This window comes from Manacus vitellinus, unplaced genomic scaffold, assembly GCF_001715985.3.
Source record: "Manacus vitellinus isolate BGI_N305 unplaced genomic scaffold, ASM171598v3 scaffold_3_pilon, whole genome shotgun sequence".
Taxonomy (NCBI): domain Eukaryota; kingdom Metazoa; phylum Chordata; class Aves; order Passeriformes; family Pipridae; genus Manacus; species Manacus vitellinus.
Window position 1 is genome coordinate 14,958,337 of NW_021940535.1, and position 23,721 is coordinate 14,982,057.

The window sequence follows — 23,721 nt, forward strand, 5'->3', positions numbered from 1 at the left end:
AAGAGTCTCCTTGATGTGTACCTTTGCTCTGAGGTGACAGCTAATTGAGAATCTCTTGATTTCGGTCGTTTGCTGGAACAGCATCATAACATTCTTTTATGACAGTTTGTGTTGGACAAATTTTCTCATGTTACTGAAAAAGAATAGTATGAACACAGTCTTTTCCACACAGAGCCAGGCTGATTTATGCTACTGTCTTCACAGTCTCAGGTTAAGTATTATACTGGTGCCCGCCAGCAGTGCAATACTTGACTGTCTGACTGTCAGCATTTCCATCATAAATTTCTGTTTTCAGAAGCTTATGACTTCGTTATAAAATGTCGCTTGGGGGAGTGAATCTTGCAAGGTCATTTTAAGTTACAAGACAGCAAACAAAATAAAAAAGTTAGTGGTTTCTAACACTTTCTTTGCACTTTATCACTTTAAAGGACCTACAAAATGCCTTTTCTGCTGTTCAGCTAAGTGTGGCACATGTATGTATGGTATTATTAATACTACTGTCTCTATAGGGAGGATACTTATATAGTACTTGAATGGTATTTTACTATGGGTTTATAAAAAACAATTTTTATTTAATAGGTACCAGTTAAGCCCTCCCCCGAGGTATATCCCAACGTCTCCTTGCTCCCTTTTCCATGTCCCAAGGAGTTCTTCAATTAAACTCAAAACACCTCAGGCTTTGATTATGCAAATTGTTCAGCCAAATTATTTGATGGCTCCTAACTTTCCTTGTTCCACCCTCATCACCTTTCAGATCTTCATATCCATTTTTATCTTATGGAGTCCCACTGATATTTGTCTAGGGATCCTGACCCACTTGTCCTTCTCTGGAGTTTGCTTCTCCCTGAAAGTGCAGTTCCATGCCTATCAATTTTCTTAGGGGTGTACACAGTGTACCAAAATCTGGTCCAGGTTGCAATACCAGATGAAAATGTGAGAGTCTCCTCATACAGACCTCCCCAGCACCCTGCAGTGTTGCTCTCCTTTCAGACAGGCCTTTCAATGGAATTTCAGCAGCACAGGCATTGGAATGTTTTACAGATATCACAAAAAGTCTTTGGGGCACATTTGGGATTTCCAGTTTCACCTGAGACATTAAATTATAAAGCAATTTCCTGGCTAAGACATAGGATGTGACAGATCATTCTTCTGACTGACAGTAGGAATGATCCTTACAATATCTAAGCCTGCACTACCGCCCCAGCTGATGGATTTGTTCAAGCTAAATTTACAGCACCTTTTCAACTGCCTTCAATTAAACCCTTGAATAAGGAAGAACAAAGCATTTTCCCTCTTCATGAATGCATCCTTAAACTGCCTGGATGTTCTTCATCCCGTGGTGCTGCTGACACTTCTCTGTCTCCAAAGTAGCATCATCACTGATTCTCAGAAATCCCTTCTAAATATTCCACCTTTCATTTGGCAAAACAGCACCACTGCTTTGCCTCCACCATAATTGTGTTATTTCTTTATCTTCTCCCACCTCAACATCTGGAACTCATCCTTTGTGGGCCTGTGGAAAGCCAGGTCTTTCAGCATATACAATTACCTCTTTATAAATGGCAACACATCTTCAGGATGAAGATAAATATTTCCCTCTATGCTCTCAGTACCTTTCCCTATCCAGTAATTCCAGCCTCCCTGAAAGACCTTCTCACTCCCCTGATTGCCTTTTTATTCATACCATCAACAGCACTACTAATGTTCTGTTTGCCAAATTCATATGATATCAGCTTTAAAGTTTTATCTTGACATAAGTCTTCAAATCCACTTTCTGTGGCTTTTTTCCCTTTGTTTTTTTCGCTTTGTTTCATTTTGTTTTTGTTTTTCTTTTTTTTTTTTTGAGAATGAAGGACTATGATTTTTTTCTAAGTTCTAAAGAATATACTTATATTTTTAAAATGAGAGATCAGATGCTGAAATTATTAGATGACTCCCAGCAACAGGGATTTAAGAAAAACAGCCACAAATTTAAATGCTGTGATGAAATCTGTGTGAGGGTAACACTGTGTCATTCCCTCTTTTGACACGCAATCTTATGACAGACTGCACTCAAAGCTTCTCATCCACAGTGTCTCCTTTTTCCAATATCCTGGCATTTCTTCCCCCTCCTACTTTTTATTTCTCTTTCTTCTCTGTGTTTAGTCCCAGCTTTTGCTTGCCACTGTCAACAGAAGCACATGCTGCCAAATGACAACAGCAACACAACCCCTGTGGAATGCCAGCTCCCACAGAGAACCTGAAGCCAGGTAGCGTAGCCTTGAAGGACAAAGTATGAGGCAGAGGTGCAGTAGAGGCAGGTGTCCAGGGCTTACAGCATGGATACACTTCTGTGAAGCCACAGTCGGAGTCTAAAGCTTCCCTTCTCTGGCCCCTTGCTCATAACTCTTCTCCCCAAAATCTCTCCTGGGGTGTACTCAGGCACAGTTGGCTCAGGCCACAGTGAAAGGCTCTGGAAAGTTTTGGGAAAATCTGTTCAGTTGCTTTTGAGGGACGAAAAAGAGAGGAAATACTTTCACAGCTTAACTTTCACTTCAAGCTAGTTTTGTATGCACATACTTTAAAGGAGGCTCTTAATGTCGCCAGACATTACTCAGATAATTTTGATCCAAGAACATTTGAAGTTATCCTGGTTATAAATGATTAAGTAGCCACCTGCTGTACTATAAAACTGCTAATAATACCCATTTAGGAGAAAAGTGCGACAATAGCTGCCTTACCTTAAGTCTTTACTTCTGATTGCTTTTGAATGAACACACTTATTTTGAGATTGACTATTTCCATAATTGGGCAGACTCAAAAAGTGAATTTTAATCATCATAGCACTTAACTAATAACTTTGAAACATCAAATTTCAGAATTGCTGGATGCTGCAGCATTTTAGTGTATGCAAATTTAACTTTTTCACCTGTGTTTCTGTGGCTCAGTTAAGAGCTATGCTAAGCAGCACAGCACATTCCACAAGGAGGAAAGACATACTGTGATAAAAGGCCCCAAGTCAGAAGGTACAATAGCCAGGATCCCCATATGGGTTGCTGATCTGAACTTCTAAAATATTATTTGGACTGGAAATCCAGCTTCCATCCCCTACCTGTACAGCACTGGTACCCACTTAACATGTGCTCATACTGTAGGTACACTAGAATGAAACCTTCATGACTACAAGCAAAGGTAAACAAATTAATCTATTTGGACTGACATGCAGAAAAAAAGATACCAAATAGCATTCCCCACAAAAAGAAGTTCAGCTGGTCATGTAATTAAATCTTGTATTGATAATTCTGCAAAGATGAGAGTCAGCATTCAACTGTGGTTCCAAATTCCTGGATTAACTCTGGCCTCACTCAAGTCAGTGGGAGGTCTGCTGTATACTTTGATGGAATGAAGGTTTTACCCCACTGTCATTTGCATGGTGAATTACGCAACCTTCAAGTTAGATCATTAAAGGGCTCCTGAAATATGCTCCATAATTAAATACATTTTCATAAACTAAGTCAATTTTTAAGAATGCGAGTTTATCCATGAGTTAGACTAATCTTTATTGAGTGAGTTAGAAAAATTCATGGTATTATCTGCAAGGATGCATAAGGAACAGCGTGTCATCGTTCAGCATAAATGTTTTGCCTTTTTCCATTTGAATTCAGATAATACTATCTTAACATTTTTCGTCCACGATGATCTTTCACATCAAGGAAAAAGGTAATACTACAACGTCACTTATCTTGCAAGCTAACTTTTTATCATACAGTACCTCATTTCAGTCAGTGGTGCTGTGACACGAACAGAAGTGTCATGATATACCATGATATGATGTATTTCAGAGAAATTTGCAAGACAAAGAAGTCATTTTGCCTCCTCTACAAAGCACAATGTTATGAATATTCTGTAGAAACAATGATTTGGGTTTTTTTTTTCCTTTTCTTTTGAAGCAGAAGACTGATTTACAGGAGAATTGCAAATTTCTCTTCTTATTTGCTTTTTCAATACCTTTCTATATATAGCACTCTATTCCTTGGTTTTTCAAAAGAAAACTATTTGATTTGAGAATCTTTCAAGCTGAAGAGAATCTATGTAAATATTCCCTGAGAGTAAACATGGAAACTTGTCTATCTGTACTAACAATGAAGTACATGGTAATAATATGTTGCCTGTTCTGTCTAAAATATCTGACTACTCCGTTAGGGCTTGTTATATGCAAATATTTCTTCTTAAGCTCTTCTCATAGCTGCAGTTCCCTGCAGCTTTCAAGGAAGACATGTTTCTTCAGTTATAGTTCCTACCCTTTGCTCTTCCAACTGCTAAATTTACTTTTTCCTGTTGCAAAATCTTTGCTAAATATTTAAACAGTTTCATAGAATGGTTTTGGTTGGAAGGGACATTAAAGTCCCTCTCTGTATTTCTTGTAGGACCCCTTCAGGTACTGGAATACTGCACAATAAGTGCACCCCAGGGCCTCCTAAGCTCACTCCTTGGTTTCTTTCCCAGGTGTGTGCTTCTCGTTGTAGGACATTCATTATTATCCAAGCTTGATACTGCATGGATAGCTCACTATTCCTAGCAGTTTTTATTTGCATATACCTGCATACAATGAACTGTTTTTTAAAGCAAAGAAATGAATGTCCTTCTGCATTGGTATTCTTCAGGTGGGTGGAAAGGACAGACACGCAGCCTGATAAAGGTGCTGCTCTGCATTTTCCACAGCTGTGAGACTTCACAGCTACAGAACAGACAGTATTTGTGAAGGACCAAAGCCAAAAAATGTGCATGAATCAAAATAAGAGTAAAGGTTTCACCTGGCAAAGCCGACTCCTCTGCTGACTCCATTAGCATCTCTTAATATTCTGGTGGAAATGACATGTCCAAAGGGTTTCAGCATATTCTCCAGTTCCTGCTCATCCATGGAAACGGGTAAATTTGAGATGTATAGATTTGTGGGATCTTGCTCTTGTTGCTATGACAAAATAAGAGAAATATCCTCAGTTAGGCTTAGCACAATAGAATAGCTTACGGCTCATACAACAAGGGCTACCCAAAGTAGGACCAAGTCAAGAATTTATAGCTGCATTAGAAGCAAATCTGAGCAATCTGTTCATGACAGCAACATATTTGCCAAATTTCTTCAAACTCTCATGCATGTGCTTAATTCTGTGCGTGATTGCTCTTATTGAACTCAGTGACACTACTCATTTATAGAAAATTACTCTCATGCACAAGTGTTCTTGGATTTGTGTCCTAATTTAGCAAAGAGATTGTGAAGAAAACGTGATTTCCACAAATGTGCTCACTGTTAACATAAATAAAGAATGAAAATTCAACACATATTTTAAGCAGATGTGCTTTCCAGCCTGCAGAGTTCCCATTCAACCCGCTCATCATGAACCAGGTTGGTTGAAAACACAGAATGTTTTTCATAGTACCTTTTCCCTTTTTTTTTTCCATAAAAAATATCTTCCTCCATAATAAGCAACAAGACCTAACTGGGCAGGGGGCAGGAGGGGAAGTTCTGCAGTTCAGCCTGAGGTCCTGATGAGATGTGTAACACATTTTTTCTCAGATTGAACTAAAATGTAAGACAAAGCCTGCTGTATCAATAATTAAGAAAACAAAATAGAAAGCAGCTTTCTAGTTCTATTTAAGACTTTTTGGCTAAACTTTCCATTTCCATTTTGGCAACCATTTCAACTCCTATTCTTGCTTGCTGAACTACTGCAAAGAAACATGGAAGAGGCATAGATGCCATATGTAAAATAAGTGTACTGCAGCAATAAATAAAACCCTTGTCTACAGACAACCAGGTCTTGATTGCATTAAATCAATTTGGTTAAGCCCTTGCAAATTTTCATGGCTCTGTCCATTTTCATTGAGACAAGCACAACATAATATCTGATCACTTGCCAGTGCAAGGCTGACTGGGATCAGGCATGACTACATAATTTCAGGTACTGTTTAATAACCAAAAATATAACATACAATACCTTACCTGAGAAAGTTCTCTGAGACAGACTTTTTGATTCTTTTTATTACAAATTTTAATGGGTAGAATTAATTTGTACTTGTTCAACACTGAATTGACAACAATATTACCTCTTTTTGCTATGAGTTGTCCTAAAATCAGATTACTAATTTTGCAGCAGCACCGCAACCTTGCACTGTTATGAAATTACACACAGTCCTGCAGCCATCTGCCCTGCTTTAACTAAACTAGTTTCAAATTACACTCCATTAAAATCATTGAGGATGTGCCTTGTCAAACACAATCACGCATTGTGTTTCTGGAAGATGTATAAAGACAGGACAGAACCAAGATGTTTGCTCCACCACTGCCTTGTACATTCAAGACCTCAAAAATGGAAGGAGAAATTGTTTCAAGCTGTGATTCACACCCCCATCTATGCAGGAACAAGAATGACTAAACCAAGTCTAATATAGCTAAATACAAGAATCAGAAGCCAAAGCAAGATTTTAGCTTCTCTTACCCCAGGCTTAGGAGAAATCTTAGCCTTTTTGGATGAGACAGAAAACCGAAAATGGGTACCCCAAAAAGGTCAAAAATCAGGAGGTGTGTAATACTGTTTTACTGCTTAATTTGGATTCTGACCTACGAGCTGTGAACACTTGCCTTTGGACATAGCGCTTAATGCCCACTGCAGTCTACTTTGCATCTCCAGACTCATTACCCCACAAAACAACACATTACCATGCACATTGAATTCTCCACTATTTTACAAAAATCAATAAATAAAAGAAAAAAATAGGCATGTTTTCAAGCTGCTGTCCATAAAAGTTTTTACCACATCTTATACTAAGGGGCAGAGGAGAGGAACACCACACACAGGAACAGTGAACTTACTGCAAACTGAACTGAAGTTACAAACCTCAAATCTAGAAAAACATTATTTCCCTTTTCAGTTATCTTTCCCTGCAAATCAATTTACATTTATACAGATATAAAAGCTAGGTCCAGTACCAAAAGATGTTGGTAAGGGGTCATAACTGATACAGTACCAACAATGTGAGGAAAACAATGCAAACAGTCCTGGAGGGAAGGCAGGCAAGAAAAGAAAGGAATATGAGCTGCAGATCACACTTTTAGTTTTGGGAAAAGTAAGCAAACAAAAATCCAAAGCATTTTCTTTCTTCTTTCCCCCTTCCATCCCCCCGTCCTGGATTTTTTCCCTTTTCTGTTTGCAAACTGTTTAAGTTTTATTGCTTTTTACTTCTCCCAGGCCTCACCTCCAAAGCCACAGAAAAAAAATAAAAGATTCAGGAATTTGGAAGCATCTTCATTGTTACTAAGTACTTTGAAAGTGTGAGCACTAGAGGTAGGTAAAGCAGAGGCATCTGAGAAGCAAATTGAAGCAGAAGCGTTTGCAATTCTGATAGGCACTGTTCTTCAGAAATAATTCCACTGTTATGCAAATCTCTACCCATTCATTGGTTAAGGACTTTGATTAATCCACCAATCAGTGCTCAGGGAATGACATCCCTTGTCAATATTTAGAAAAAATATGTAGATGAGATCCCTGTAGCCAAAGGCCAGACTAACATGGAAAAGCTAAGTTATGCATCAGTAACTTCATGACAGCCTCTGCTTTCACCGAAGCAACTCAGTCCTGCAGAATATGAAAATGAGAACTTTTCTTTAGACTACTCAGTTTTCAAACTAGGACAAACAAGTAAAATAAACAAGAACCATTGCCAGTGTCTCTCACTTCTGAACCAGGAACACATAAGCCTTTTAACTGTGCTAGAGATTAAATGTTGTTGTTTTAAATATCTGTGGAAAGTTAGCTGCACTCTGAGGATGAATGAAAGACTAGCAGGCCATAGTCACTCTCTCATAAGGATTTGCTAAACCTATCTTTTATCAATGTGATAAATAAGAGCTGTAAGTAGAGAGAGACAGATGAGGCCACTCATGCTACCTCCACAACATAACAGTGTTTTCTAAGAAAGGAAAAGAAATCCACATTATTTTTCCTTACTATACAAATATAACATTTAGAGAAATATCCCTTTCCTTTACAGAGAAATATCACCTCACAAAAGCCATATATCACACAACAAACTGCAACAAGATGAAATGCCTTCATAGTGATGCAGCCTGGAGCTGAACAGGCTTTACAGGAGCTGTGTGGAACCCAGCTGCTCTGTCACAGTGCAGCCAGACCCCACTGTCACCTACCCTCACAAGGCCCTGTGTTTCTCAGACTTGGCCCCCTCCCAGCCTCTAGCACTGAAGCTCCTCATGACCTTTTTCAGTTGTGCAGAGATCCTGTCTTCAGCGTGAAGGTGCTGACATATGTCTCTCATTTTGCCAAAGCCTATTCATCCCAGGTTCCTCAAGCTCCTGCGTGAGATATTCTCCTCCCCATCCCAGTGCCACTGCTGAGCTTCTCAGTGTCAAAGGTAAGTTCAAAATACGCCTAATTGTTAACAAGATAAGCCTAACCAGAACTGTAAGTCCATGCATCTCATGATTCCTTTCATAATCCCAACCTGACAATGAGGTTTCTGCCTTCAGTGAAGGTCGTAGGACTGGTGGTGGTATCTGGATCCACACAGTGTGGCTGCTCAGATTCCCTTTGGTTCATTTAATTCTTTCTAAGGCTTTTCACCAAACATTAAAAAACGCTACTTCCCACCTAGGGATGCTAAAATCCCATTATTGTCTCCAGTCCCAAACTGAACTGACTGACCAGTCATCAGTGAGAGAGCTGAAAATCATTCTTTTCATACTCAAAGTCACTTCAGAACTGTGGTTTCCTCTCATGCCCCCAACAGTTTGGACAGGAGCCAAAGGGGTGGGGTGGCAGAAAGTCATACACTCACCACAAACAGCATCGTGCCTCAGATGCCCTGCAGCTGGTGACTTAGAGCCACTGCAGTGGGGCCACCAGCCAAGCAGAGCCTGGTCTTTTCTGGTCCCGATTTCACAGAATCATAGAATCACTAAGGTTGGAAAATACCTCCAAGATCATCAAGTCCAACCATTAACCTAACACTGCCGGGTCTGCTACTTAACCATGTCTCTAAGCACCATATCTACATGTTTTTTTAACACTTCTAAGGACAGTGATTCTACCACTCCTGGGCAGCCTGTTCCAATCTTTGACCACCCTTTCAGTGAAGAAATTTACCCCTGCAGACTACAGGAGACACACCATGCTGGCCCTGCAGCACGGGGGAATGACACACCTGTCAACAGAGTCTTCCCACAGCACAGTAGCCTCTTGGGTTTAATCCCCCATGTGTGAGAAGGGCCTTCCCAGGGTGACCAGGGCTAGCCACTGCAGCTGACTGCCGTCCTGGAGGCTCACAGGAGGAGGGCGCTGCTGGAAGCAGTGGAAGGCTCACTGCAGCACAGTTTCTTTGCCTTTCCCAGACCCTGCGTGCCAAATAGGGATAAATAATGGATGCTAGACCAGGCCAAGTTGCTGCTTCTCGAAGAGAGTAGTAAGGCAGCTGTGGCCTCTGCTGTATGTGCCAGCTGCAGATGCATCATGCTCAAGGTATGCAAATTTGCAAGCTCCATCTCAAGCCACGATCAAAAGCCTGCTCCTGGCTGTCCTCACTGAAGTTTGTTTCAGTTCAGATCTCCCATCTGACAGCCCAAGGACAGTCACATTTTCCAGGTACAATTTGTATTTGCACCACAGCCCCAAATAAACAAGGATGAACTCATCCAGTCAGTCCCAACCCCACAAAATCCTGGCACAGCCTCATACTTTAGGCTAAGCTCATTCTGGGGTCCTGATGTGTGCTAGTCTGTATGGGTACATAGAATACCATGTACTCTATGTACTATGGGTACATAGTGCCACAGAGTGAGCCAACAACAAAAAAAGAAATGAAGACAATTTAAGGTCCTCTGCAGACAAGTGCATGGCCTTTTCCAATTATCTTTGCTCCCACTGCAGCCTGTTTCACCATCATTGTAGCCCAAATACCTCAGCTGCTCTGGCCTGTGGGCTCTAGGGACATTAGCTGCATGCATACATTGCAGTTGGGTCATTCTGGCTGTGGATGTGTAAGATAGACACTCTCAAAGTAGTCAAAATCACAGCTAGGAAGGTTTAAAATTGTGAATACTGCAAACTAACGGTAGTTAGTTTTTGATTAGCTCAGACCAACTCCAGCAGTCAGCTGCAGGCATCCTGCTGCAATGCTCTGGAGTTCAGCAGTCAGGAGCAGTTGTACTGGGGAAACAGCCAGAAATTTTGCCACTGCCTTTTCACAGGAACTGGGCCAGTCATTCAGCTCCCAAGGCCTGTGCCAAGGAGGCAAAATAAGTTTATAATGCAGAGGATTTGAAATGCACTACACCAACAGCATTTGAAACAGAAAAAAACCCACCCAGCAGAGGGCATGCTGCAACTCCAAGTTTGCTGTTTGCTCTGCTGGGCCCTCCCAGACACTTTTGAAAGGACAACGTTCAGATGGGATTTTCCCTCCCATCTTGAGATAATCTTTGGAAGCAATGCATAAAAAGCTGAAAGAACAATTCCTGCTGGTGTGAGCAGAGGCTGAGGCTCTTTACGCAGTACATTTAGTCATGCATTCTTTAAAAACACATGTGTAGGGAGGGGTGGACAGTTTTTGGCTGCATTATTTTTTTCCAAAAGGAACTCAAACCTCTCATGATCTGTAATCTCATTAGGGCTGGTAAGCAAGTGTGTTTGTTTTATCTGGGAACCTTATGTACCAATTCTTTTTATTCAACCTAATTTATTTCTCCTTAGAGCAGCTTGCTCTAGGAAACTTATGTACTGATTATGAGTTCAAACAACTTCTTCTTCCATCTTCCAAACTTTTTCTGGGAATAAAACTTCATATGTGGATAGATACGAGATTCTGAACTCTTTTTTAAAATATACAATCAATATTTATATTAGTAGATCATATGCTTTTCTTATCTTTAATAAATTCAGACTTCATCATATTAACATTGACACAGGTCAATATTACAGCCCACTTTTAGAAGTATGGTCCTGTCATTTTAGACCCAAGTTCAAATCACCCTCAATCAGTATTTTCCCTAGGCTAGGTCATCTCTGCCTTGTGGTCACTGCCCAGATCTTCAGCCTACACATGTAACTCCTTCTCTCCTTTAAAGATCTGGGTTGAACTTCTGTCTCCCCTCAAGAAAAAAAATAGTCACACTTTTTACAGAAAAAATATTTATATGGAACTATTTATATGAAACCAGATAATTTCTATGGAAACATTTATGTGCAATTTCATAAATTCTCCTGTGTTTGCTCACTGTTTTGAAAACTGTAGCTGTATGGTAGCATCAGTCTCATCTTCAGTTTATTACATTATTTCTAAACTGGATTCTGTACAAGCCACTGAGCTTAGATGAAATTTAGAGGAAGCATGTAATACTTTCTCTCAGTAGATTCACATTCAATAACTCTTCTTGTTGTTTCATTTTTTAATATTTACTTTTTTTGTACTGCAGAACATGAGAACTTTCCAAGGCATCTGAAACAGACATTCATTTAAAAGCTGATTTGATGTGCATTCGATTTGATTCACACACCAAAAGTCTGAAAGAAAAGACTTTTTCCCTTGTTTTCTCTTGTTACTCCATTTATTCCTGCTGCTTTTCCACATTAATATTTTTTCACGTATGTAAAAGATGTCTTGCTTTCAGAGTAAGCTACCAAATTTACAATTCAGGTATTTAACTTCAGCTCTAATACCTAATGTCTTTAAGCAACATTTAGAGAGGTTCTCTCTTCACTGACCTGTCCAAGTATGGCAGGATGCTCCTAACTTATTTATCACTGTTAGACAGGATGAATACGGGTTAGTGGTGTGCAAATTAAAAGAAAGTCACCCCAAACTCCACCACCTCCTGGTATCAGAGAAGTGATGGCAGGAAACCCTTTTCTTTGTTCTCAGCAGAGGTGTGAGGACAGGGTACAGTGCAGTGTTTGGGGATGAAGACCTTGCCCATGTAAGTTCATGTGGTGCTTTCCAATCAATGAAGATACACTGATTTTAATTAATCATAGTAGCCCTATTTTCAAAGATTTCTTCTAATTATGGTTTGTTTGTTTGTTTTTATAAGAAGGAACAAACAAACTAACAAATCCACATAAAACACTTGCCGTAGCAATGGCCCAGACCATATAGCCTTTTGTAATTGTCAATGACATATTTTGAGCCATCACTGCAGTAACACGAGATGAACAAAATGAATCAAGTGCAGCTGCCAGGGTTTCCTTTGACTTTTTCCTTGCTTATTTGCATTCCTTTGTGTGAGCAGATTTTTAACAGTGTAGACAGCTAAATCAATGGCCAGTTAACTATTGATCCTGGCTGGTTTCACTCTCTTGTTGAGCAGCACACCAAAAAGCTTACAAGATTGTATAGAAAGCCTAAACTTTACATGGATTTTATTAGTGGACTAAGTATTCATAATCCAACAGATACAGTTGAAGAAAACTTGTAAAAGTGATGTTGGCCTCCTTGTCAAGAGTCCTTCCAAAGCTCTTTCATAGAATCATAGAATTGTTTAGGTTGAAAAAGACCATTATGATCATCAAATCCAACCCTTAAACCAGCACTTTCAAGTCCACCATTAAACCATGTTCCTAACTGCCACATGTACGCATCTTTTAAATACCTCCAGGAATGAGGACTCCACCATTTCCCTGGGCAGGCAGTTCCAATGCTTGACAACCCTTTTGGTGAAGAAATTTTCCCAACTATCTAATCTAAACCTCCCCTGCTGGAACTTGAGGCCATTTCCTCTTGTCCTATCACTTTTTACCTGGGAAATAAATTCCCACCTTGCTACAGCCTTCTGTCAGGTAGTTGTAGAGAACAGTAGACTCACCCCCCTGAGTCTCCTTTTCTCCAGGGTAGACAACCCCAGCTCCTTCAGCTGCTCCTTGTATGACTTTTGCTCCAGTCCCTTCACCAGCTTCATTGCCCTTCTTTGCACACACTCCAGCACTTCAATGTCATTCTTGTAGTGAGGGGCCCAAAACTGAACATAGGATTCCTGGTGCAGCCTCACCAGTGCAGAGTACAGAGGGAAATCACTTCCCTAGTCTTGTTGGCTGCACTATTTCTGATGCAAGCCAGGATGCCATTGGCCTTCTTGGCCACTTGGGCACAGTGCTGGCTAATGTTCAGCCAGTTATCAACCAGCATCCCCAGGTTCTTTCCACTGGGCAGCTTTCCAGCCACTCTTCCCCAAGCCTTCAGTGTTGCATAAGGTTGTTGTGACCCAAGTGCAGGATCCGGCATTTCACCATGTTGAACCTCATACAATTTTGGCCCAAGTCCATTGATTCAGCCTGTCCAGATGCCTCTGCAAAGCCTTCCTATGCTCCAGTAGATCAACAATCCCACCCAACTTAGTGTCATCTGCAGACTGACTGAGGGTGTACTCAATCCCCTCGTCCAGATCATTGACAAAGATATTAAACGAGATTGTCCCCAGTACTGAGCTCTGAGAGACACCACTAGTGACCAGTCACCAACTAGATGTAACTCCATTCACCATCACTCTCTATGCTCAGTCAGTCAACCAGTTTTTATCCAGTGTCAAAAGGCTTCACTAAAGTCCAGGTAGACAGCATCCACAGCCTTTCCCTCATCCACTAAGCAGGTTGCCTTGCCATAGAAGGAGATCAGGTTAGTCAAATAGGACCTGCCTTTCATAAGCCCATCCTGACTGGGCTTGATTCCTCAGTTGTTCTGCATGTGCTGTGTGATTGTGCTCAAGACGATCTGCTCCATAACGTTCCCTGTCACTGAGATCAGGCTGACAGGCCTGTAGTTCCCCATATTCTCCTTCTGTCCCTTGTAGATGGGTGTCACATTTGCTAACTTCCAGTCAGCTGGGATCTCCCCAGTTTACCAAGACTGCTGGGCAATGATAGAAAATGGCTTGATGAATACTTTGTCAGCTCCCTCAGTATCCTTGGGTTGCCCCATGCTCATCAGGTCACTAACCATCTCCCCTTCAATTATAAGGGCTTAATTCTAATCCCATCCCCACCTTCCAGCTCACACGAACAACTGCTGGTCTTACTATTAAAGACTGAGGCAAAGAAAGCATTAAGTACAACAATCTTTTCCTCATCCTTTGTCACTCTTCCCCTCCACATCCAATAACAGATGGAAATTCTCTTTAGCCCTCCTTTTGTTGCTGATATATTTATAGAAGCATATTTTGTTGTCTTTTATGGCAGTAGCCAGATTAAGTTCTAGTTGGTTATTGATCCTGACATGGTTTTTTGGGGATAAGCCCTAATTATTATGTGACCATTCTCAGGTGCTTCTGTGGTTTCTAACAAATCAACAACCCTTGCATTCTTGCTATTGCATGGATCTCCATCCCCTACCTGTACTGAGACAGCAGCTCTCACTAGCACACTGTTCCTCAAACCTTGGTGTGATGTCCACAGGCTTATCTCTAGTGAGCCTGGTTTTATCCCTTTTCCACTTCAAATTTTTTGTACTGGGCACTGTCAGAAGCATGAGCTATCTCCTCAACCAAGACTGTCTGAACACTGAAGATTTCACAGGGAAAATATTGAAGAACAGAGGACATTCAAAGAAGCTTATTTTGTCTTAGGTACCTTCAAAAGAATCTGCGTGTTGTTTGATGGTCTTCCAAAGGCTCCAATATGTAAAGATTTAACATCTCAAGATGTTAAATATCTCTTTCACCCTGACAGATCGACTTCACAGTAGTCACTGTGCCTTTTTAGACTGTGCTGACTACATGTTTCATAAATTATCTTTCTTCTGTACACAACCCTTCCTGACTTTAAATCTATGATGGTTCAAACTTTATTAGCAATGTGGTGTTTCCAAAGAGCCGCAGGAGATTTGGCCTCAGAATAATTATGCAACCACTATACAGCAATAATTAAGCCAAATCCATCAAACATAATAAATGTAGCTAAAACTAAACTTGTGGTATCCATTTTCTGCATAAGCTTGATTATCACCAAGTCCTGTAAAAAGCCTATTAACAACAAGGACACCTTCTGAAAAGACACAGTAGTTCTGCATCCAAACACAGAAAACACTCATAAGTGCTGTTCTGAAGAAAAGCATTTTCCCAGTGATTTTCAGAAGTATTTTATTGTTATTGGCATAAGTAAATTTAAGCACTTCAAAGCTTTATAATGATCCAAGAAAAGAACTCCTGCCATAAGAAATCCTTTGACTGGGATCATCTAATCAGAAAAGAGAGATGTAACTTGGGCATCCAGCATTACTGTGCCAATACTGAAACACTCTTTGCAGTTAGTTCTTAAACAAGGCATAGGCTAAAATTTGCTCTACCAAATTTTGTCCAAAAATTGCAAACAAGCAAATCCTTAAAACCCATGACCTATGAAGAGAAAAAGAACAAAGTTTTGTAGGAAATTATTTGTCACAAAGATCTGTATCAGCTCCACAGTGGAGTATTATTTATAAGTACTGTTTTAATTAAAACCATGAACTTTAAAAGAGTTCACAGTTTATATATGCCCAGGATTTCTTCTCACTGTGCAAACTATCAGAATGCTGTGCCTGCTGTGTAAGCTGGACTCAGCTTTCTTTTAATTAAGTTTGTTCATGGACAGCACAGCATTTGCTAAAGCCAAATACTGCTGGAACCAAATTGTTATTGGTCTGTCCAGTGCAGAGCTGCTGCAGAACCTTCCATCATGCATTTCACCTGCCAGTGGTGATTTGATTTGCCCTTTGTCTTGTGTGGGAAATATGGTCTTGAGTCACTATGGATGCTGCCTTCAGAACATTCTATAAGATACATGGTATCCCCTTTCATTTCCACAAAATACAATCCTAACTGGAACTATCACAGGCTGATATAAGAACCTATTATTCATACTTCTGGTATTGCAAGGTCAAACTCCTTCTTAGTTTTCCTAGAAACAAATTTCCACAGTTTCCAACTTGCACAGTGCAGTGCAGCCAAAAAGGCAGATCAACCTCTGCAAAAATCATTGTGTCACTCTAGCTTTGAATATGTTTAGTTGTCTCCATATTCTGTTTCACACTGTTTTAATGACTGTTTTGTTATTTTTATTGTTGATAAGTAAGAATCAATTAATTACCTCAGATGACCTGATGGCTGTTTATAACAATTTCTGAAAATGCTACACAATCCCCTAGCTGTGAACCCAAAATCAGAAACTCACTGATGACCTCTGGAAGCAAAAGGCTAATTTGCCAGATGAGTTGCAATCTAAGTTGAACACCTTACCTATTTGTTTTTATTTCTCAATCAATGGTGTCCCAGTGAACTTAAGACACAGCGTCCTATTGCCCGTTAGACAATATTGCCTCAAGTATGTTTGTTTGCTTTACATTATACTGGGCTAATGACATGTTAATTGATGTATATTTTGCAGGATTCTCTTACTCGCATTTAGACAGGAGTCAAGTCCTTTTCCCCAACAGAAAGTCTACGAATCTTAAGATTTAACTCCTACTATTCACATTCTCACTGAATTGTGTTTTACATGATACTGTCCCACAAAAAGGGTGCATTTGTGCATGTGCAACAGAGAATAAAAAGGTCACAAAAGAGATTATGTGCTTTATAGAGGACATAGCATGAAATCAGGCCATAGTATAAACTTTCCATTATCAATAATGGAGGACAGAAAACTAATTCAACCTAAATTGCCATATGCACTACATCAATAACACTAAATTAACAGCTTAATTTAAAGTGCTCTTAAAAAAACACCTTAGAAATATGCACTAGAACATCCAATTTTCATGTATTTCATGTATTTCAATATTTAGTAGCACAGCTTACTTCAGTTTTTTAAAAAATATGTGCAGTGCCAGCTACACTAATTAGTTCAAATTAATTTTTAAATATATGTAAAATTTTCAGAGCAAAAAATTTGATTGTAATAATATCTGAAAAAGAAACTTATAATTATTTTTGCTCTACTTAAAATCACAATACTCCCAAACCCCTGACATAAACACCAAGTATTTCAAGCTGGAATTCAGCCAATACAAAAGTTTTTCAAGAATTCTACAGTTCTACTTTGCATAAGCTGAATCCTTGAAAGTCATGATAACAGATCCTGCAAAGCTGGCTTTGTGTACAAACCAATGCAGATTCTAGAGTAAAGGGTTAGAATTATTACAAAATTTTTAGATTTTGCCTTTTTAGTCTACATTTGTCAAGGTTACAACTCTCAAGTCTGGTGAGTCCTGGAGCACACTGGGCTGTGCTACTTCCTTACCTCAAAGTTTCAAGCAGAATGTCTCTGTTCTGATGACGGTAACATTGGATCGAAAGGATTACAAATGGCATTGGAAACAAATGGCTTTCTCCCTAATCTGTCTCAGGATACAATACCACTTGCTCAGTGCAGACAGAATCTGGCATTGTAGAGGACAAACTTGGGTTCCTCAAACTGTAGATACAAAGCATTTAGATCAACCTGTGGATTAACCTCTCCTATGTAGTTTGTGGAGACTGTATCAAGTGTTAGGGCAGAGGTTGCATGCTCCTCCTCAAGCTCAGCAAAGGAACCAATGGAACTTCCCAAAAAACAGGAGCATGGCAAAGGTGAGGGCTTTGCTGTCTGATCTTTCAATGGCCATAGGATATCATAATGAAGCAGCAGAGGCACACGTTAACAGATGTTTTCATACACGCATAACCTGTACTTGGCCAGGGCGGCTTTAGGACTTTCTGTCTGCTATTTCTAGCAGTTGTTCTTTTTAAGGACAGAGCATTTGCTCTGTTATGGACTGATCCTACTCTAACTGAATTCTACAGCAAAATTTTCTTTGTTTTTACTTGGCAGTATCAGGATCTGTGCTTGGAAAATATTTTCAGAACTACATTCAGATTAATAAAGATGCAAATAACCCAGTGGATGCATTTCTTCTGATGATTATCATGCATTTATTGTTTGCCTTTAATATGGCATTTCAAAGCTGCCAGTAAAATAAAGCCAACACAGATTTGCACACAGGGTTAAATTATTATCAATATTGTATCAATCCACAGATCAATAGGAACTGACGTGTTTCTCTTCAGAAGCTTCTCTAGACCGAGGCTAAGTCAGGAAGCTCAGATTTCTTCATGTAAAAATCAAAGCCTTAGCATTTAACTGTCTACACTTGGACTAGAAAGAGATCACAGCTATTAACAGTAGTAAATTATCAGCACTCGGAAAGCATTAGAAGCTTTAAGAGGACTTTTTGGGACAATATAATGCTTTTTAATATTTGACCTACTGATCCAAAAGCAAATTCAAGCAGCACACAGCTCCCATGTGATTGCTTGAGAAGAAAATGGAAGGTTCTCTTTTGTCATGTTTTGTGTTACTTCCTATAAGCCATAAATGAAGTCAGAATTTTCTTGTCTGGGAATTCCTGTTGGGATAAAGGTTGAGGCCTATTTAGCCTGAGTCCATACAAACTGCTAGAGAAGAGTTATTCATCTTGATGCACATGCCAGAAACAGAAACCTACTAGTCCTTGAGGATGCATCAATTTTCGGGGAGTCTGGATTCTTTTAACTACTACAGAATCCTAAGGAAAAAATCTACATTGATACTGCTTAAGGAAACCAATATCCACCATAAAATACAGCCTTGACAGTTTTATTTTGAGAAATCTGTATTTAACACAGACAAAAATACCATTTCCATTTAAGATCAGGCTCAACTCACAAAATATACACTGCAGAAATACTTATACTATATCTAAATGCATCAGATATAAAAAGGTAACCAAGTCATGTTCCAAATGTGACGAGGGATGGTTATCACTCAGAAGCACAACAGACGCAACATTACCACATTTTCCTTGTGTGTAAAATCTTCAATGTTGACTCAGCAATTCCTGGCAGAGGGTTAGCAAAAGGCCTTGAAATACTCAATTTTCACCCCCACAGACGAAAATTAGGAGATACTATGATTAAGGGAACAAAATAAAACTTTAATTTATTTAAAACATAAGATACTAAAATAGAACAAAAAGGCAGGATTGAATTGCTGTGATTAGCACTGCTGAATCCCATTGCACAGAAGCAGCTGAGTTGCCTGTGCTCTCCTTAGCACCCATCAGAGCAAGTTTTTCTTAGTATGATGAGATCGATCTGGTAAATGAAGTTGAGATTAGGGGCCAACATGAGGGGCCCTAATGAAAGGGTTAATGGTGGGGCTAAATTCCTGCCAAATCAAGCAGGCATGGTCCCATGCTGTCCAGGCTATACTCTTAGCAGTGCTGGCACTGTCCCACTAGGTTTTTTCTGTCAGAGAAGTTCACTGCTCCACAGCTGCAGTCAATGTCAAAAAGTCGAGGCTAGACAGCATGCAGCCTGAGGCAGGGACTGGGATGTGTGCGACCACTTCCCTCCCTGCTCTGGCCACAGGTAACCTGGGGCAGTGACCAGCTGGAGGGGAGCTGCAGAGGTTAGAATTAACGAACAAGAAAAGCACAACAATGACATTAAACAAATCAATAACCCAAGATGGCCACTGGACAAACAGCAGAAATCTCCCAATGGACAACACAGGGAAGAGGGGCCAGGTGTCAGTCATTCCTCATAGCTTGCTTGGGAGAAAATGAGTTAAGTGTCAAAGCTTCCCTTCCCCCACAAAAACCCAGCACCAATGGGGAAGAAAACAATATTTAAGGGTATAATATGCTTTGTGTAGGCAGAAAATAGGGATCTGAGTGGTTCAATGCATTACCTAGAGGCTGGGGAAAGTCAGAAGAGGGTAGTAGACACTACTATACCTCTAAAATCTTGGGGGGAAAACGAAGGTTAGAGAGAGCAGTGCAAGAAACATGATTCTTCTCTTGCCAGTTCATGAAAGCAGAGAGGGGAGGGGATTTTACTTTGCTTTTCCATCTACACAGAACACAGTGCAAGATAGAGTTGGGGGGGAAGAGTCAGTGAACCAAAGAGGAGTCTATGAACTCTCTTATTTCCCACAACTAAGGAAAGCACAAGTTCTTAATGAGTTTTCCTACAAACCTTTCATTAGTTCCTCCCTCCTTTCATATCAGTTAGAATAACGAAGTTTTCTGAGAAGTGAATGCTAACTCAACTTTTCCAAGCCAATGAATATTTCCAGTTGCATATTTACAGAGAAAAAAAAAGCAAAGTCAACAATTATCTGCAGAAGGAAGCAGAAAACAACTCTGAAATTAGAACAGGTATAGCAAGGTGAACAACATGGCCAGTTCTATCTACCTATGAAGGGTCAAGACAGAGTTATAAAGCAAATTTTGTTTAGCCATGAGGAGCCAAAACCTGGTCCTACTGTGGAGAGAAAAAAGAATTTCCCTCTGCTCAAGAAACTGATGTGAAAGGGCACATGTGCTGTTCTTGTGGCAGAAGGCCATTAAGCAAAGATGCCTGGCATTCAAAATGAAATAACAGACACAGGTGTCTGCATTCAGCTGGTGAGGTGCAGCAGGGCTGGGGTGGCTAGACAGGAGCTGTGCAGCACAGGGATTTTCACAGAGTGGAAAGGACAAGCTCAGAGGAGTTGCTGTGTGAAGCTCATACAGTTCATTGCCTTTGTAACCAAGAGAACAGTACAGCAGAGATTGAAAGACAGTACAAGTTGAAATCAAGACAGAGCACAATACTTGAGCCTGAGTACACATGACCAGTCCCTGAGGCAGAGAAGAGGAATAAGGAAATGGTCCAAGCCCTGTAACTCTGTCTTTCCTTCTTTCCAGAAGCCTGGACCTGGCTGGTTGTGACTGGTCACAAGTCAACAATGTTGTACTAAACTGGCCTGTGAGAAAACGCACTAGCATTCCAATATTAAGATCTCCGAGGCTCATGCTTATCTGTTCTTATGTCCATATAGTGTTTCAGCTGTGGTTAATGGGTAATAATATTAATATATATATACATATACATATATATGTATATATGTGAGCCTGTGTGTATGTATGCGGATGGGAATCATAGAATGGCCTGGACTGGAAGGACCTTAAAGACCATCTAGTTCCAACTCCTGCTATGGCCACAGACACCATTCACTAGATCAGGTTGTTCAGAGCTCCATCCAGCCTGGCCTTGAACATTTACAGGTAAGAGGCATTCACAAATTCTCTAGGCAACATGTTCCAGTGCCTCACCACCCTCACAGTAAAGAATTTCTTCCTAATATCTAATCTAAAGAATTATCTAAAGAATATATCTAAAGAATTTTTTCCTAACATCTAATCTAAGCCTACTCTCTTTCAGTTTGAAGCCATTCCTCCTTTGCCTGTCACTACATGCTCTTGAAAATAGACTCTTTCCCAGTCTCTCTCTCATCAATGGTGGAATGATGTGTCTAAGTACATAAGCACAGTGCTATATTATATATGTAACAACAAAATATACACATAAAAGTGCATTTCAGCTTAAGTATGCTTTCAGTTTTGAAGATCTGGCTAAACAGATGCCTATGTGTAAAAACATACAAGACTACATCCAGACTTCCAAAAAAAGATGCACATTTGCAATTATGTATCATATGTGTGAGTGACTGTGTATGCAAAGTAGATATCCCCACACATTATCACTTAATGTGCTTAGCTAGTGGTATGCTTGTATGTGATTAAATATATCTGCATGTAATCATATTTTACATTAACTTGTATATGTGTATAAACTGTCCATATAAAAAGTGATGGCTGCATCAATCCAACAAATGAAGGATGTTATTATTCTCTTTCTCACTTATAAATCATAAACAACTCTAAGAACTTTCTGCAGTAAAAAAACTGTAAGAGAAGATACACAGTCTTGAGTCTCAGATTGAAGAGGAATTACAATTAGGCATTTTGGATGTAGTGGATGGTTGGGAATTAAAGGCAAAGGGGAATCTGCAGTACGGTGTAGAGGGAGTGTGTGTCTCCCCCTAGGATGCTGAAAGGTGTCCTGTGTTGGTATCCTGGCTCTCGTGTTGGTCCTTAAATGATCTCAGTCATCAGGACAAGAGGGAATGGCTTCAAACTTAAAGAGATTTAGGTTAGATATCAGGAAGAAATTCTTTACTGTGAGAGTAGTGAGGCACTGGAACACGTTGCCCGGAGAAGCTGTGGATGCTCCATCCCTGCCAGTGTTCAAGACCATGGTGGTTGGGGCCCTGAGCAACCTGGTCTAGTGAAAAGTGCTCCTGTCCACAGGCAAAGAGCTTGGAACTTCATGATCTTTAAGGACCCCTCCAACTCAAGCCATTCTGTGATCCTGTGACTTTAGGATCTTTTTTATAAAAAAAGACAGTGGTAAACTAAGGAACTCAAACTACTGAACACTTAAGGCTTCTGGATTACCGTTCCCAGGTGCTGTATGTATAACTTGTTTTCAGAGTGGGTTTAGTGAAAAGAAAAGCTGAAGGCTTACAAGCCAAATATTTTGAACTCTCAGCTCTCTAATATAACACTTCTAGTGCAAAGAAGTAGAATGAGAGAAAGCCATTTTATCTTGTAAATTAGGAGTGTTTAATCCCACTGAGTAATGTCTCAGTCTAATGTTGATTCAGTTGTGGACCTGCAGATCAGTGACTGTCACAGATGGATAGCACATGCAGCAGGCTCAGGATGGGATCTAACACTAAGAGGTTTCCCAGCCTTACCATGCCAGGGAGCAGATGAGGCTGGGTCTGCTGAGAAAGGCAGGAACAACCTCTGCAGCTTGTTTGTTTTCTAGGGGAAATAGTTTCAAGTTACATGACCCTATTTTTATAGATCAATCAACTTAACCTGCTAGGCTGCCTTTCACAGGTTCTTGAGATATTACACTGTTTCAAAGATCAAGCAATTACCAGAGAAAGTGAGTAATTAGGGGGTAGAGCTATTTGCATTTATGCTACTATTAATTTTAAGACCTGAAATAATATTTAAAGAGTTCAAAATAGTCAAGTGTGGGGAAAACATTCTGAAGGAGTCAACCAAATCAAAGGTCATGCAGTGAAATATGAAGAAAAAACACAACCAGCTTCTGTCACTTGAGATACACCTAGAAAATTGTGTTATACTGTCTCAATGTTGCTGATCCCCATGTAAGTAACAAATTTCTCCACTTTTCAATTCTGCTAAACCTGCTACCTATTCTAAAAAGCTCCAAAACTAACACGAAGAAAAAGAAATACTATTCAGAGACAAAGCCCACTTGAAACCAAGGCCCTGACCACTGTGGGACAATTAAAGTGCAGTTTGGGTATATTAATCACAGCCTTCTGGCCCAGTTCCGAGTTGGTCAATTACAATCTGCCTACCTCAAATTCTCCCCAGTTTCAAATGCAAGAGTTATTTGTGATTTCCTTCCTATAAAAAGTGTTGTTTAGCACAGCCAATAAAGACTGGTTTCATTCAAGTAATGGGTGAATGACCCACATTGACTATAGAAAATGTGTAAAAGCACTTTCGGATCCTTCAGGAAGAAGGACACTTATTACATGGTCATTTTACAGTGCTTTTATTTTTCTAAGAGGAATTAATCCTACCTAGATGTTTCTTCACATGCCTATTGGTAACCAAGTAGTTCAGAGTTTGGAATTGTTTTTCTAAAATTAAATTACATTAGGTTATTTTTTTCTGTAAATTTAAGATGATAGATTTGAAATGCAAGCACTGTATCACAAAGACAGTTTAGGAAAACACATACAACTTCTACTTTGAAAACTATTCAGACAATTTTTGAGCCAAAAAAGATTAATGATTTATTATGGGGCTCATTAA

General features: G+C 39.8%; 1 protein-coding gene across 6 annotated transcripts in view; it reads right to left on the bottom strand.

The window, feature by feature from the left end:
• The window catches only part of RBMS3 (RNA binding motif single stranded interacting protein 3), a 598,526-nt gene that overhangs the window by 149,247 nt on the left and 425,558 nt on the right, over positions 1–23,721 (bottom strand). For all 6 annotated transcript variants that reach the window (XM_018075572.1, XM_018075575.2, XM_018075573.2 and 3 more), the window contains one exon: positions 4,794–4,951. In XM_018075572.1, coding sequence (XP_017931061.1) covers positions 4,794–4,951 — 158 coding nt within the window. The remainder of the gene's footprint in view (positions 1–4,793; positions 4,952–23,721) is intronic.